A 17,433-nucleotide genomic window follows, 5' to 3' on the forward strand; every position below is an offset into this window, starting at 1 on the left:
GAAGTAGGGGCACCTTTACTATCACCTGCTGGGAATACAGCTTGTGAATTGCCTCTAACACTGCCTCCCTGCCTGAGGGAGTTGTTTGCAAGGCAGATTTGAGGAAACGGCGGGGGAAAGACGTCTCGAATTCCAGCTTGTACCCCTGAGATACTACTTGAAAGATCCAGGGATCCACCCGTGAGCGAGCCCACTGATCGCTGAAATTTTTGAGACGGGCCCCCACCGTACCTGGCTCCGCCTGTGGAGCCCCAGCGTCATGCGGTGGACTTGGAGGAAGCGGGAGAGGACTTTTGCTCCTGGGAACTGGCTGTATGCTGCAGCTTTTTCCCTCTACCTCTGGGCAGAAAGGACGCGCCTTTAACCCACTTGCCCTTATTGGGCCGAAAGGACTGTACCTGATAATACGGTGCTTTCTTTGGCTGTGAGGGAACATGGGGTAAAAATGTAGACTTCCCAGCTATTGCTGTGGAAACGAGGTCCGAGAGACCATCCCCGAACAACTCCTCACCCTTATAAGGCAAAACTTCCATGTGCCTTTTAGAATCTGCATCTCCTGTCCACTGCCGAGTCCATAACCCTCTCCTGGCAGAAATGGACATTGCACTTATTTTAGATGCCAGCCGGCAAATATCCCTCTGTGCATCCCTCATGTATAAGAGTGCGTCTTTAATATGCTCTACGGTTAGCAATATAGTGTCCCTGTCTAGGGTATCAATATTTTCCGACAGGGAATCTGACCACGCAGCTGCAGCACTGCACATCCATGCTGAAGCAATAGCTGGTCTCAATATAACACCTGTGTGTGTATATATAGACTTCAGGATAGCCTCCTGCTTTCTATCAGCAGATTCCTTCAGGGCGGCCGTATCCGGAGACGGTAGTGCCACCTTCTTTGACAAGCGTGTGAGCGCTTTATCCACCCTAGGGGATGTTTCCCAACGTGACCTATCCTCTGGCGGGAAAGGGTACGCCATTAGTAACCTCTTAGAAATTACCAGTTTCTTATCGGGGGAAGCCCACGCTTCTTCACACACTTCATTTAATTCCTCAGATGGAGGAAAAACAACTGGTAGTTTTTTCTCTCCAAACATAATACCCTTTTTTGTGGTACCCGGGGTAACATCAGAAATATGCAACACATTTTTCATTGCCTCAATCATATAACGTGTGGCCCTATTGGAAGATACATTAGTCTCATCGTCGTCGACACTGGATTCAGTATCCGTGTTGACATCTGTGTCTGCCATCTGAGGTAGCGGGCGTTTTAGAGCCCCTGATGGCTTTTGAGAAGCCTGGGCAGGCACAGGCTGAGAAGCCGGCTGTCCCATATTTGGTATGTCGTCAAACCTTTTATTCAAGGAGTCGACGCTGTCGCGTAATTCCTTCCACAGAACCATCCACTCAGGTGTCGACCCCGCAGGGGGTGACATCACATTTATCGGCATCTGCTCCGCCTCCACATAAGCCTCCTCATCAAACATGTCGACACAGCCGTACCGACACACCGCATTCACACAGGGAATGCTCTGACAGAGGACAGGACCCCACAAAGCCCTTTGGGGAGACAGAGAGAGAGTATGCCAGCACACACCAGAGCGCTATATAACACAGGGATCCCACTATGAACGAGTGTTTTTTCCCTTATAGCTGCTTATTACATATATATACACATATATATATATATATATATATATATATATATATATATATATATATATATATACTGCGCCTAAATTTAGTGCCCCCCCTCTCTTTTTTACCCTTATGTAGCTTGACACTGCAGGGGAGAGCCAGGGAGCGTCCTTCCAGCGGAGCTGTGAGGGAAAAATGGCGCCAGTGTGCTGAGGGAGATGGCCCCGCCCCTTTTACAGCGGACTTCTCCCGCTTTTTCTGGAATTCTGGCAGGGGTATTTTTACACCTATATAGCCTTCCTGACTATATATGGTGTAGATTTGCCAGCCAAGGTGTATTATATTGCCCTCAGGGCGCCCCCCCCCAGCGCCCTGCACCCATCAGTGACTGGAGTGTGAGGTGTGCATGAGGAGCAATGGCGCACAGCTGCAGTGCTGTGCGCTACCTTGTTGAAGACAGAAGTCTTCTGCCGCCGATTTTCCGGAACACTTCTTGCTTCTGGCTCTGTAAGGGGGCCGGCGGCGCGGCTCCGGGACCGAACGATCGAGGTCGGGTCCTGTGTTCGATCCCTCTGGAGCTAATGGTGTCCAGTAGCCTAAGAAGCCCAAGCTACCACCAGTTAGGTAGGTTCGCTTCTTCTCCCCTTAGTCCCTCGCTGCAGTGAGTCTGTTGCCAGCAGATCTCACTGTAAAATAAAAAACCTAAAATATACTTTCTTTCTAGGAGCTCAGGAGAGCCCCTAGTGTGCATCCAGCTCAGCCGGGCACAAGATTCTAACTGAAGTCTGGAGGAGGGTCATAGTGGGAGGAGCCAGTGCACACCAGTAGTCTAAAGCTTTCTTTTAGTTGTGCCCAGTCTCCTGCGGAGCCGCTATTCCCCATGGTCCTTACGGAGTCCCAGCATCCACTTAGGTTGTCAGAGAAATTCAATTACAAACCAGCAAATAACCCTGAGGCAGCAGTGACAGCTAATTTCTGCACATACATCTGGAGGGTGCCAGCAGACATAAGCGTGATCTGATCCCATGGCCTGTGCTAATTGAATAGATCTGGCCACTTTACTCACGGGAACACAACATGCAACTCAACCAATGCTACTTCAATACATGCTATGGACCCTATTCAGTAAGGATTGCAAATTCTGCTTTTTAGCAGAATTTGCAATCGTTTGACTCGCATGCTGGGGGCCGCCCATCGCAGGAAAGGCCGCCCAGCATGCTAACCGCCGCCCCCTATCTGCGACCACGCACTAATTGCGATTGCGCGACAAATAGTGCGTGGTCGCAGAAATTAGGGAAGCCTCCTGCTGGTGCAGCCTGGAGGCCCGCCACCATCTTTTTGATCGGAGCGGCTGCGCGTGACGTCACAAAGCCGTCCCGATAATGCCGCCAACACACCCCCATTCAGGAGCCAACACTTCCCACAACCCTCCCTCTCCATCTTGGAAATGGAGCGTTGCCGCCCCCTGCACGTCTCTGCCCCGTTCACAAATACTCCAATAAATGAGGGCCAATATTTCTATTTTTTCGAGTATGACTGAATCAGAAAATCCGTCCTTCTATCTAGTCAAGCCAGTTCAACAGGCAAGTGATAGAGGAGATTATACACATTATGGATTTCTATGAATGAGAAAAATGTAGCTCATGTTCTACCTGCTAACATAGCAGTATATATGGAAAGGCTATAGCGGATACAGAGAATGGTGTGCGCATCTATAAAAAATTTCAATAAACAAATAAAGATTTGTGTAAAATCGTGCAAGATGTCTGCTAATGCATACCTCTATATATCTTTAATACAAGGTTTTCAAAAACATAACAGATGCTGGCTCTGACCTTACGGTTATTCATACATCACCCAAGTTTGCTCACCCAGTTATTGTGTATGAGGCCAAATTTCATGCGTGTCAGCTATGACTGGTCACACAAACATATAGGTGGTTATTAACAAGCTCCAAAAATAGCCTACTCCCCGCTCCCACAACCCAGCCTTCCAATTATTTATCCTCTCTAGAAACTGTAGAAACTCTCTCTAAGCTTGGTTCCATTCATCCCATAGAGACACAGAACATACATATATTTGAATAAGGCCATATTTGACCAAATTTCATAAATATATCTACACGCATACATACGCCTATACTTTAATGTGTGTAGTAGAATAGCTAATTGTGGAAGAGAAGTATCACTATTTTTGTGTATAAATAAAATGCACACTGTATCTGGGCACACACTTTAAGATTATGGGCTAGATGCATCATCGCTTGAAAGTGATAAAATGGAGAGAGAAAATGTGCCAGCCAATCAGCGCCTAACTTTCATGTCACAGGCTGTGTTTGAAAAATGTCAGTTAGGAGCTGATTGGCTGGTTCTTTTTCACTCTCCATTTTATCACTTTCCAAGTGATGATGCATCTGGCCCTATATATCCAATCTGGCTGTCGGAACGAAATTTGCTCCCACCATCAACCATTTGCTCCCAATCACTGGAAAACAGACAAAAATGGTCAGATAAATTGCGTACATTTGTTTGATTTAGCCAATTTATCAGAAGAACCATTGTTTCTCTGGTTACTGGCATTTGGGAGCAAATGGTTGATGTCATTTGCTCCCAAACATTGCCAGAATTTCAATCTTAAAGTGTATACCCAACTTAAGTATAGTGTCGCAGAAGATTCATTTATTTCTATACCACTATATTTTCTGGAAAACTGCTTCTAGCAACGTGAAAAAAAGTAAAAAAAAGTCTAAATATTCTGCACTGTGATAAAATACATACATAAGAATGTAGTGTAAACATGAAAACAAATAACTGTTCTATCAAATGATACTGCTGTACTACTTGAGCTCACTATGCCTAGGAATCCTTTACTCTCTCTTGTTAATCAGTGCTCTGATTTTGAAGCATTCCACTTACCCAGGGTATGTCTGGATGGCCGTCGGAGGTACTGCCCGTACAGCCCCATATACGGTTCTCCCGCGACCCCTCAAGTGCGCCCCTCTAAAAGCAGCTGCTGTGGTGGCGGCTGCAGCAGCAGTGGGGTAGGGAAAGCCAGGAACTGCAGAAAAACAGGAAAGGCAGAAAGGGAAAGAGGGTGATAGAAAAAGAGACACAATGTTGAGAAAGGAGACAAATGTATTTAGGAGGTTTTAAAATCAAAGAATGTAGGTGTACCAATCTGTGAAAGCTGCTGAAACCAATGCTTGGGGGAATTGAAATGTTACATTTGTAATCAGTCAAGTTGCTATAATGTATTATTTAGTTATTCTGATCTAGAAGCTTGAGAATAAACTTAAGTCTATTTACTAAGCCTTGGATGGAGGTAAAGTGGATGGAGATAAACTACCAACCAGTCAGCTCCTATCTGTCATTTTTCAAACCCAGCTTGCGACATGACCGTTAGGAGCTGATTCGCAGGTACTTTATCTCCATCCTTTGCTTAGTAAATAGACCATAGTGGATTTAACTAACCAATATTCATAATACATGCGAGTAGTCTTTTGGTATAACAAAAAATATATTGATCCTTATGCTGCACATTCTTTAAGCAATTACACGATCCACAGATTATTGGCAGATCGGCCCAACATTCGCAGTGTATAGCCACTACCGATCAGCGATGATCAGTCTGTCGGAAGTGCAGAGATTGACCAGGATGTCATATAGATCAGATCTGGCAGTATCTGTACTGCTGCAGACTACCTCCAGACATTTCCACTAAAGAGTCTTAACGCTAGGAGTAGGGTTCCAACAGTCAGGTCCATGTATTCTTTTAATCCTATCCACGAGTGTACCACGTGAGCCAGCCATGTTGGGAGTCATATATATTTAGCCCTATTCAAAGCATATTAATTGTGACAACACCTAAGATGATGACATGAATAACCATCCTTAAAAACACTGACTAAAAGGATGCAAATGTTTCAATATTAATCAATTAAAACGGTTAGAAAAAAAAAATATGAGAAAACTGCTAGTGATAAAAAGTCAAGCACTAAAAAAAAAAAAAGGTAAAAAAACTATACCACTAAACACATTTACTATAATTTAATAAGCAAGCAAATATGAATTTTCATTATGTATGAAGTTCTGTGCCAAAAAGTCAAGCAGCTTGTGTTCAAAATGCTAATAAACTTGCTAAGAAATTTTAACCGAGAGAATATTAATTCATTCATACATATTTAGGTTTCTGTGTTACTTACTGATCAACGGAATGTAAGTGTTAACCCCGCGCGGACCGGGCAGCGAGACACCAGCCTCTGTGGCCAAAGAGACATCAGCTTGGAGCCCAGGTGCAGCTTTTGGGAGATCATGGAAAATTTAGATAAATTAAAGTAAAAAAGTGCAAAAACAAGCAAAAAAAATAATACATTTCTTTGAGAATATTTCATCACCCGGAATTGTAAGTAGAAAAAAAACCACACACATACAAATAACTTTAATCACTTACGGAAGAATGAGGCAAGTCAACATAACCGCTTATTAAAATAAGATTTTACTCACCGGTAAATCTATTTCTCGTAGTCCGTAGTGGATGCTGGGAACTCCGTAAGGACCATGGGGAAGAGACGGGATCCGCAGGAGACTGGGCACTCTAAGAATTAGATCTACTGGTGTGCACTGGCTCCTCCCTCTATGCCCCTCCTCCAGACCTCAGTTAGGGAAACTGTGCCCGGAAGAGCTGACACAATAAGGAAAGGATTTGGAATCCCGGGTAAGACTCATACCAGCCACACCAATCACACCGTACAACTCATGATAGTATACCCAGTTAACAGTATGAATAACAAATGAGCCTCACGAACAGATGGCTCATAACAATAACCCTTTAGTTAGGCAATAACTATATACAAGTATTGCAGACAATCCGCACTTGGGATGGGCGCCCAGCATCCACTACGGACTACGAGAAATAGATTTACCGGTGAGTAAAATCTTATTTTCTCTGACGTCCTAGTGGATGCTGGGAACTCCGTAAGGACCATGGGGATTATACCAAAGCTCCCAAACGGGCGGGAGAGTGCGGATGACTCTGCAGCACCGAATGAGCAAACTCAAGGTCCTCCTCAGCCAAGGTATCAAACTTGTAGAATTTTGCAAACGTGTTTGATCCCGACCAGGTAGCAGCTCGGCAAAGCTGTAAAGCCGAGACCCCTCGGGCAGCCGCCCAAGAAGAGCCCACCTTCCTCGTGGAATGGGCTTTGACTGATTTAGGATGCGGCAGTCCAGCCGCAGAGTGTGCAAGTTGAATCGTGGAGCAGATCCAGCGAGCAATAGTCTGCTTAGAAGCAGGAGCACCCAGCTTGTTGGGTGCATGCAGGATAAACAGCGAGTCAGTTTTTCTGACTCTAGCCGTCCTGGAGACATAGATTTTCAGGGCCCGGACTACGTCCAGCAACTTAGAAGCCTCCAAGTCCCGAGTAGCCGCAGGCACCACTATAGGTTGGTTCAAATGAAACGCTGATACCACCTTAGGGAGGAATTGGGGACGCGTCCTCAATTCTGCTCTGTCCATATGGAAGATCAGATCGGGGCTTTTACAGGACAAAGCCGCCAATTCTGACACCCGCCTAGCCGAAGCCAAGGCCAAAAGCATGACCACTTTCCACGTGAGATATTTTAAATCCACGGTCTGAAGTGGCTCAAACCAATGTGATTTTAGGAAATCCAACACAACGTTGAGATCCCAAGGTGCCACTGGAGGCACAAAAGGGGGCTGAATATGCAGCACTCCCTTAACAAACGTCTGAACTTCAGGCAGTGAAGCCAGTTCTTTTTGAAAGAAAATAGACAGGGCTGAAATCTGGACTTTAATGGATCCCAATTTTAGGCCCAAAGTCACTCCTGACTGTAGGAAGTGCAGAAATCTACCCAGCTGAAATTCTTCTGTGGGGGCCTTCATAGCCTCACACCAAGCAACATATTTTCGCCATATGCGGTGATAATGCTTTGCGGTCACATCTTTCCTAGCTTTTATCAGCGTAGGAATGACTTCCACCGGAATGCCCTTTTCCATCAGGATCCGGCGTTCAACCGCCATGCCGTCAAACGCAGCCGCGGTAAGTCTTGGAACAGACAGGGCCCCTGCTGTAGCAGGTCCTGTCTGAGAGGCAGAGGCCAAGGGTCCTCTGAGATCATTTCTTGCAGTTCCGGGTACTAAGTCCTTCTTGGCCAATCCGGAACGACGAGTATAGTTCTTACTCCTCTCTTTCGTATTATCCTCAGCACCTTTGGTATGAGAGGAAGAGGAGGGAACACATAAAACCGACTGGTACACCCACGGTGTCACTAGAGCGTCCACAGCTATCGCCTGAGGGTCCCTTGACCTGGCGCAATATCTTTTTAGCTTTTTGTTTAGGCGGGACGCCATCATGTCCACCTGTGGCCTTCCCCAACTGTTTACAATCAGTTGGAAGACTTCTGGATGAAGTCCCCACTCTCCCGGGTGGAGGTCGTGCCTGCTGAGGAAGTCTGCTTCCCAGTTGTCCACTCCCGGAATGAACACTGCTGACAGTGCTATCACGTGATTTTCCGCCCATCGGAGAATCCTTGTGGCTTCTGCCATCGCCATCCTGCTTCTTGTGCCGCCCTGTCGGTTTACATGGGCGACCGCCGTGATGTTGTCTGACTGAATCAGCACCGGCTGGTTTTGAAGCAGGGGTCTTGCCTGACTTAGGGCATTGTAAATGGCCCTTAGTTCCAGAATATTTATGTGTAGGGAAGCCTCCTGACTCGACCATTGTCCTTGGAAGTTTCTTCCCTGAGTGACTGCCCCCCAACCTCGGAGGCTTGCATCCATGGTCACCAGGACCCAGTCCTGTATGCCGAATCTGCGGCCCTCGAGTAGATGAGCACTCTGTAGCCACCACAGCAGAGACACCCTGGCCCTTGGGGACAGGGTGATCAGCCGATGCATCTGAAGATGCGATCCGGACCACTGGTCTAACAGATCCCACTGAAAGATCCTTGCATGGAACCTGCCGAATGGAATTGCTTCGTAAGAAGCTACCATCTTTCCAAGGGCTCGCGTGCAGTGATGCACCGACACCTGTTTTGGTTTTAGGAGGTCTCTGACCAGAGATGACAACTCCTTGGCCTTCTCCTCCGGGAGAAACACCTTCTTCTGTTCTGTGTCCAGAATCATACCCAAAAACAGCAGACGCGTCGTAGTAACCAGCTGCGACTTTGGAATATTCAGAATCCAGCCGTGCTGTTGTAGCACTTCCTGAGATAGTGCTACTCCGACTAACAACTGCTCCCTGGACCTCGCCTTTATAAGGAGATCGTCCAAGTATGGGATAATTATAACTCCCTTCTTTCGAAGGAGTATCATCATTTCGGCCATTACCTTGGTAAATACCCTCGGTGCCGTGGACAGACCAAACGGCAACGTCTGGAATTGGTAATGGCAGTCTTGTACCACAGAACGGAGGTACACCTGGTGAGGTGGATAAATGGGGACATGCAGGTATGCATCCTTGATGTCCAGTGATACCATGTAATCCCCTTCTTCCAGGCTTGCAATAACCGCCCTGAGCGATTCCATTTTGAACTTGAACCTTCTTATATAAGTGTTCAAGGATTTTAAATTTAGAATGGGTCTCACCGAACTGTCTGGTTTCGGTACCACAAACATTGTGGAATAGTAACCCCGTCCCTGTTGGAGGGGAACTTTGATTATCACCTGCTGGAGGTACAGCTTGTGAATTGCCGCCAGTACTACCTCCCTGTCCGGGGGAGTAGCTGGCAAGGCTGATTTGAGGTAACGGCGAGGGGGAGACGTCTCGAATTCCAGCTTGTATCCCTGAGATACCACTTGTAGAACCCAGGGATCCACCTGTGAGCGAACCCACCGGTCGCTGAAGTTCCGGAGACGGGCCCCCACCGCACCTGGCTCCACCTGTGGAGCCCCAGCGTCATGCGGTGGATTTAGTTGAAGCAGGGGAGGATTTCTGTTCTTAGGAACTGGCTGTATGGTGCAGCTTTTTCCCTCTACCCCTGCCTCTGGGCAGAAAGGACGCGCCTTTAACCCGCTTGCCTTTCTGGGGCCGAAAGGACTGTACCGGATAATACGGTGCTTTCTTTGGCTGTGAGGGAACCTGGGGTAAAAATGTCGACTTCCCAGCTGTCGCTGTGGAAACGAGGTCCGAGAGACCATCCACAAAAAATTCCTCACCCTTGTAAGGCAAAACCTCCATGTGTCTTTTAGAATCCGCATCACCTGTCCACTGCCGAGTCCATAATACTCTCCTGGCAGAAATGGACATTGCATTTATTCTAGATGCCAGCCGGCAAATATCCCTCTGTGCATCTCTCATGTATAAGACTACGTCTTTAATATGCTCTATGGTTAGCAATATAGTGTCCCTGTCAAGGGAATCAATATTATCAGACAGGGAATCAGACCACGCAGCTGCAGCACTGCACATCCATGCTGAAGCAATAGCAGGTCTCAGTATAGTACCTGAGTGTGTATATACAGACTTCAGGATAGCCTCCTGCTTTCTATCCGCAGGCTCCTTTAAGGCGGCCGTATCCTGAGACGGTAGTGCCACCTTTTTTGACAAGCGTGTGAGCGCTTTATCCACCCTCGGGGATGTTTCCCAACGTACCCTGTCCTCTGGTGGGAAAGGGTACGCCATTAGTAACTTTTTAGAAATCGCTAGTTTTTTTTATCAGGGGAAGCCTACGCTTCTTCACACACTTCATTTAACTCATCTGAAGGGGGAAAAACCACTGGTTGCTTTTTCTCCCCAAACATAATACCCTTTTTAGTGGTACTTGGGTTAATGTCAGAAATGTGCAACACATTTTTCATTGCCGTAATCATGCAACGGATAGCCCTATTGGAATGTACATTAGTCTCGTCGACGCTGGAGTCAGACTCCGTGTCGACATCTGTGTCTGCCATCTGAGGTAGCGGGCGTTTTTGAACCCCTGATGGCCTTTGAGACGCCTGGGCAGGCACGGGCTGAGAAGCCGGCTGTCCCACGTCTGTTATGTCATCCAGCCTTTTATGTAAGGAGTTGACACTGTCTGTTAATACCTTCCACATATCCATCCACTCTGGTGTCGACCCCGCAGGGGGTGACATCACATTTATCGGCACCTGCTCCGCCTCCACATAAGCCTCCTCATCAAACATGTCGACACAGCCGAACCGACACACCGCACACACACAGGGAATGCTCTGACTGAGGACAGGACCCCACAAAGTCCTTTGGGGAGACAGAGAGAGTATGCCAGCACACACCACAGCGCTATATAAACAGGGATTTACACTACACAAAGTGATTTTCCCTATAGCAGCTATAATACACAGTATTGCGCCTAAATTTAGTGCCCCCCCTCTCTTTTTAACCCTATTGAGCCTGGAAACTGCAGGGGAGAGCCTGGGGAGCGTCCTTCCAGCGGAGCTGTCTAGAGAAAATGGCGCCCGTGTGCTGAGGGAGATAGCCCCCGCCCCTTTTTCGGCGGGCTTCTCCCGCTCTTTATATCAATATTAAGGCAGGGGATTTTTACACATATATAGTTTATGAGACTATATTATGCGTTATATGCCTTTTTAAGGTAATCTAATTGCAGCCCAGGGCGCCCCCACCCCCCCCAGCGCCCTGCACCCATCAGTGACCGGAGTATGTGGTGTGCATGGGGAGCAATGGCGCACAGCTGCAGTGCTGTGCGCTACCTTAATGAAGACCGGAGTCTTCAGCCGCCGATTTTCTCCTCGGAATCTTCCGTCTTCTGGCTCTGCAAGGGGCATGGCGGCGCGGCTCCGGGACCGGACGACCGAGGCTGGGCCTGTGTTCGATCCCTCTGGAGCTAATGGTGTCCAGTAGCCTAGAAGCCCAAGCTAGCTGCAAGCAGGTAGGTTCGCTTCTCTCCCCTAAGTCCCTCGCTGCAGTGAGTCTGTTGCCAGCAGATCTCACTGAAAATAAAAAACCTAATAAATACTTTCTTTACTAAGAGCTCAGGAGAGCCCCTAGTGTGCAACCAGCTCGAGCCGGGCACAGATTCTAACTGAGGTCTGGAGGAGGGGCATAGAGAGGAGCCAGTGCACACCAGTAGATCTTATTCTTTCTTAGAATGCCCAGTCTCCTGCGGAGCCCGTCTATTCCCCATGGTCCTTACGGAGTTCCCAGCATCCACTAGGACGTCAGAGAAAATAGTGTGTTCTACATATGTACAAACTGTATATATTATTTACACACACGGCAGAAAATAAAAGCAGATTGGCTTTACTGTACTTTATATTTGCTAAACATGAATACCTTTGCTAAGAACTTTGCTTTTCACTTAACTTAACACTTTACTTAATTAGCACCTCAAAATGAATTATTTTAAAAACCTAGGTATACAGATTACCTTTTATATTTCTGACACCAACCTGTTATATTTTCCTTAACACACTTGTACTAAAATACTGTTAGGTTGTAATCATGAAACAAAATGTGGAAAAACATTATTAATTCTCAAAACAGATTAATCTGGCAAAACACACTGTGTTCCTGATAGTTCTAATGGTGCCCATACACTTGTGAGATATCTGGTACATTCCTTCGATTTCGACCGCACATCGGTGCGATAAATTGCAGGATTGTGTGCACATCAAATGTAACCCCCGATGCGATGCGTGGGCACACTGGTCGAATCTCGCATCTCAAGATATTATGTGCTGCACTTAATATTTATCGGATCGCACACTGTTTTTACACATTCGATTTATCGCACTGCGATGTGCGATCTGTGAGGTATTTAGCTCACTTACTGGACACTCCCCTCCACCCTGGTCGCACGGGGTATGCGATAAATCGCATAATTGTATGCTTATCGAATGCACAAAAAAACACTTTCGATGCGATTTTTCGCTCAGGGAGCTTCAAGGGAAATTAAAGCACGATATCGCATCGCAAAAGTGTATGGGCACCATTAGGCACAATAAGATATGCACTCTGTGCAGTTTAGTAACAAATGGAGGTGATCCAGCCATTCCAAAACACATAAGGACTTCAAATAAATCACACCCCTACGATGCAGGAAAGTCATAGCACATAGATCTGCAGTTGCAGTTCACTCATTGGGTGGTCTTCAGTATGCCGGCGGTCGGGCTCCCGGCGACCAGCATACCGGCGCCGGGAGCCCAACAGCCGGCATACCGACACTTATTCTCCCTCGTGGGGGTCCATGACCCCCCTGGAGGGAGAATAAAATAGTGTGGCGCGCGTAGTGCGCCACCGTGCCCGTAGCGTGGCGAGCGCACCGAGCCCGCAAGGGGCTCATTTGCACTCGCCACACTGTCGGTAAGCCGGCGGTCGGGCTCCCGACGCCGGTATGCTGGTCGCCGGGAGACCGACCGCCGGCATATCGTAGTGAACCCCATTCATTATCTTTCTACATGATCACTAATTCAAGTAGCTGCACACTCTATTTCATTCATTAGCTTACTTCGCTTTATTTTTTTTCTAATCGCACCTTTGCAGTAAATAACACGTTTCTCTGTTTTTACTGCTACACGGACACCCCTACCTTTTAATGCGTGAATTCTATGTAGGGAAATTAAGAAAATGCATTAAATTCACCTAAACTATCTCAGGCAAATTTAAACCCCACAATTGATTAAACTGAATAATGGTAATGTGACATTTAACCCACATTGAAATGATTGAAGTTAAACCAAACCGTGTAAGGAAAACGAGTTTTATGGTAAGAACTTACCCTTGTTAAAACTCCTTCTGCGAGGTACACTGGGCTCCACAAGGATAGACATTGGGGTGTAGAGTAGGATCTTGATCCGAGGCACCAACAGGCTCAAAAGCTTTGACTGTTCCCAAGATGCATAGCGCAGCCTCCTCTATAACCCCGCCTCCCTGCACAGGAGCTCAGTTTTTAGTTAACCAGCCCAATGCAGTAGCAGAAAAAAAAAGAGACGATAACAGAAGGTAGCCACATACACCACACTCTCACAACAGGAGAAGTGTCAGCGGCTAATGCCATACCAACCCAAAGAAGCTAAGTGCGTCAGGGTGGGCACCTTGTGGAGCCCAGTGTACCTAGCAGAAAGAGTTTTAACAAGGGTAAGTTCTTACCATAAATCTAGTTTTAAGCTGCGGGGTACACAGGGCTCCACAAGGATAGACATTGGGGATGTCCTAAAGCAGTTCCTTATGGGAGGGGACGCACTGTAGCGGGCACAAGAACCCGCGTCCAAAGGAAGCATCCTGGGAAGCGGCAGTATCGAAGGCATAGAACCTTATGAACGTGTTCACTGAGGACCACGTAGCCGCCTTGCACAATTGTTCAAGGGTCGCACCACGGCGGGCCGCCCAAGAAGGTCCAACAGGCCGAGTAGAATGGGCCGTAATGTGAGCAGGAGCTGACAGACCAGCCGTCACATAAGCATGTGCAATCACCATTCTAATCCATCTGGCCAAAGTCTGCTTGTGAGCAGACCAGCCCCGTTTGTGAAATCCAAACAGAACAAAGAGAGAATCAGATTTCCTAATAGAAGCAGTTATCTTCACAGATACGGAGAGCCCGTACCACATCCAAAGACTGCACTTTAGGTGACAGATCAGGAGAAACAAGTGCCGGAACCACAATCTCCTGATTAAGGTGGAACACAGAAACCTTAGGTTAATATCCGGGACGAGTCCGAAGAACAACCCGGTCACGGTGAGATATCAGATATGGGGAACTACAAGACAAGGCACCCAAATCCGACACTCTTCTAGCTGAGGCAATAGCCAGCAGAAACACCACCTTAAGGGAAAGCCACTTAAGATCAGCTGAATCAAGAGGTTCAAACGGAGACTCTTGCAACGCCTCCAAAACCACCGACAAATCCCAAGGAGCCACAGGCGGGACATAGGGAGGTTGGATACGCAACACACCCTGAGTAAAGGTATGCACATCAGGTAAAGTCGCAATTTTTTTCTGAAACCACACCGACAAGGCAGGTATTTGAACTTTGAGGGAGGCCAGACGCAGGCCTAAGTCCAGGCCCTGCTGAAGAAAAGCCAACAACTTGGCTGCACTAAACTTGGAAGCGTCATAATTGTTAGATGCGCACCAAACAAAGTAAGAATGCCAGACCCTATGGTAAATCCGAGCAGAAGCCGGTTTCCGGGCCCGCAACATAGATTGAATGACCGCCTCAGAAAACCCTTTAGCCCTCAAGACGGAAGCTTCAAGAGCCACGCCGTCAAAGACAGCCGGGCCAGGTCCTGGTAGACACAGGGGCACTGAACGAAGAAGTCTGGGTGTTGTGGAAGTAGAATTGGATGCTCTGACGAGAGGCCCTGAAGGTCTGAGAACCAGTACCATCTGGGCCACGCTGAAGCTATGAGAAGCAGGATTCCTCCTTCCTGCTTGAACTTCCGAATTACCCTGGGCAGGAGTGACACCGGAGGGAACACGTACGGCAGCCGAAACTTCCACGGCACCGCCAGCGCATCCACGAATGCTGCTTGAGGATCCCTTGTCCTTGCTCCGAAGACCGGAACCTTGTGATTGTGTCGAGACGCCATCAGATCCACGTCTGGAAGGCCCCACCTTTCCACTAGAAGTTGAAACACTTCTGGATGGAGGCCCCACTCTACGGCGTGTACGTCATGACGACTGAGAAAGTCCGCTTCCCAATTCAGGACTCCCGGAATCAATATCGCCGATATGGCCGGTAGATGGCGTTCCGCCCATTGAATAATCCGTGAGACTTCCTTCATTGCCCCGCGGCTTCGAGTACCGCCTGATTGATTTATGTAAGCCACTGTGGTGGCGTTGTCAGACTGTACCTGAACAGGTCGGTTCTGTATTAAATGCAGGGCCAGGTTCAATGAGTTGAATACCGCCCGCAATTCCAGAATATTGATCGGGAGACGAGACTCCTCCTTGGTCCACTGACCTTGAAGGGAGTGTTGCTCCAACACTGCGCCCCAACCTCGCAGACTGGCATCCGTCGTCAGTGGGACCCAGTGCGATATCCAGAAGGGACGACCCCTGCACAACCGTTGGTCCTGGAGCCACCAGCCCAGTGACGAACCTCCAGAGTCAATGAGATCATGTGAGACCTGATCCAGTGAGGCAGGCCGTTCCATTTGGCCAGAATCAGCCTCTGGAGGGGGCGAAAGTGGAATTAAGCATACTCCACCATGTCAAATGCTGACACCATGAGGCCCAGCACCTGCATCGCCGAATGTATAGACACTTGCGGACGAGAGAGAAAGCAACGAATCCTGTCCTGAAGCTTCAGGACTTTCTCCTGAGACAAGAACAACCGCTGGTTGTGTGTGTCCAACAGCGCTCCCAGGTGCACCATGCTCTGAGCAGGGACCAGGGAGGATTTCTTCAAGTTGATGAGCCACCCGTGGGCTTGCGGAAACCGGACAGTCAGATCTAGGTGACGTAGGAGAAGTTCTGGGGAATTTGCCAGGATCAACAAGTCGTCCAGATACGGTAGGATCCTGACCCCTTGACGGCAGAATACTGCCGTCATCACCGCCATAACTTTGGTGAAGACTCGCGGAGCTGTGGTTAAAGCAAAAGGTAACGCCCGAAACTGGTAATGGAGGTTGCCAATCGCCAACCTCAGGTATTGCTGATGTGACACTGCTATAGGAATATGCATGTAAGCATCCTGTATATCCAGGGAGACCATATAATCCCCAGGTTCCAAGGCCAGAACAATAGAGCAAAGGGTTTTCATACGGAACTTGGACACTCTCACAAACTTGTTCAATGCCTTGAGGTTGAGAATGGGCCGGGTGGACCTATTCGGTTTCGGGACTAGAAATAGCGGAGATTAGTACCCCTGGCCTCTCTGAGCAAGAGGCACCTGGTACTACCACTCCTGTGTCCAGGAGGGTCTGTACCACCGAATGGAGAGTTTTTGCCTTTGTCTGGTCCAAAGGGACATCTGTCAGGCAAAATCGATGAGGGGGGCGGTTTTTGAAGGCTATGGCGTAACCTCGTGTGACGACTTCCCGTACCCAGGCATCTGAAGTGGACTTTAACCAATCCTGGGTATACCCTAGAAGCCAGCCCCCCACCCTGGGATCCCCCAGGGGGAAGCCCGCCCCATCATGCGGCAGGCTTATCGGTCTTGGAAGCTGGCTGACGGGCAGCCCAGGCTCTTTTGGGCTTTGGCTTACCAGGTTTGGAAGGACGGGCCTGTTTGTGGTACGCCTGACCTTTTGCTTTACCGGAAGGACGAAAGGAAGCACTTTTAGCCTTCGACACAGAAGGAGCGATACTTGGCAGACAGGCAGTTTTGGCAGTAGCCAAATCAGCCACTATCTTATTTAAGTCCTCCCCAAACAGAATATCTCCCTTGAAAGGGAGTACCTCCAGGGTTTTTCTAGAATCTAGATCCACTGACCAGGATCTCAGCCACAATATCCGGCGAGCCAGGACTGACGTAGTAGAGGCCTTGGCTGCTAGAATACCGGCATCAGTAGCCGCCTCTTTAATATTGTGAGAAGCTGTGACAATATATGACAAGCACTGTCTAGCATGGTCAGAAGAGATTTCAGCTTCCAACTCTAGGTCCCACGCTTCAATAGCCTCTGCAGTCCATGTCGCTTCAATAGTGGGCCTTTGTGCAGCACCCGTAGGGTGTAAATCACTTTCAGATAACCCTCCACACGTTTATCCATAGGCTCTTTCAGAGACATGGCGGTAGTGACAGGTAGAGCTGAGGAAACCACCATCCTTGCCACATGCGAGTCCACTGGAAGAGGCGTTTCCCAATTTTTTGACAGCTCTGGCGCGAGGGGATAGCGAGCCAGCATCTTCTTGTGAGGCA

The 17,433-nt window shown here is 48.2% G+C and overlaps 1 protein-coding gene across 11 annotated transcripts in view; it reads right to left on the reverse strand.

The window, feature by feature from the left end:
* The window catches only part of RBFOX2 (RNA binding fox-1 homolog 2), a 1,097,056-nt gene that overhangs the window by 207,149 nt on the left and 872,474 nt on the right, over positions 1-17,433 (reverse strand). For all 11 annotated transcript variants that reach the window (XM_063940332.1, XM_063940334.1, XM_063940327.1 and 8 more), the window contains 2 exons: positions 5,837-5,932; positions 4,551-4,692 (listed from right to left, as the gene is read on the reverse strand). In XM_063940332.1, coding sequence (XP_063796402.1) covers positions 4,551-4,692; positions 5,837-5,932 — 238 coding nt within the window. The remainder of the gene's footprint in view (positions 1-4,550; positions 4,693-5,836; positions 5,933-17,433) is intronic.

This window comes from Pseudophryne corroboree, chromosome 9 (assembly GCF_028390025.1).
Source record: "Pseudophryne corroboree isolate aPseCor3 chromosome 9, aPseCor3.hap2, whole genome shotgun sequence".
NCBI classification, from domain to species: Eukaryota; Metazoa; Chordata; class Amphibia; order Anura; family Myobatrachidae; genus Pseudophryne; species Pseudophryne corroboree.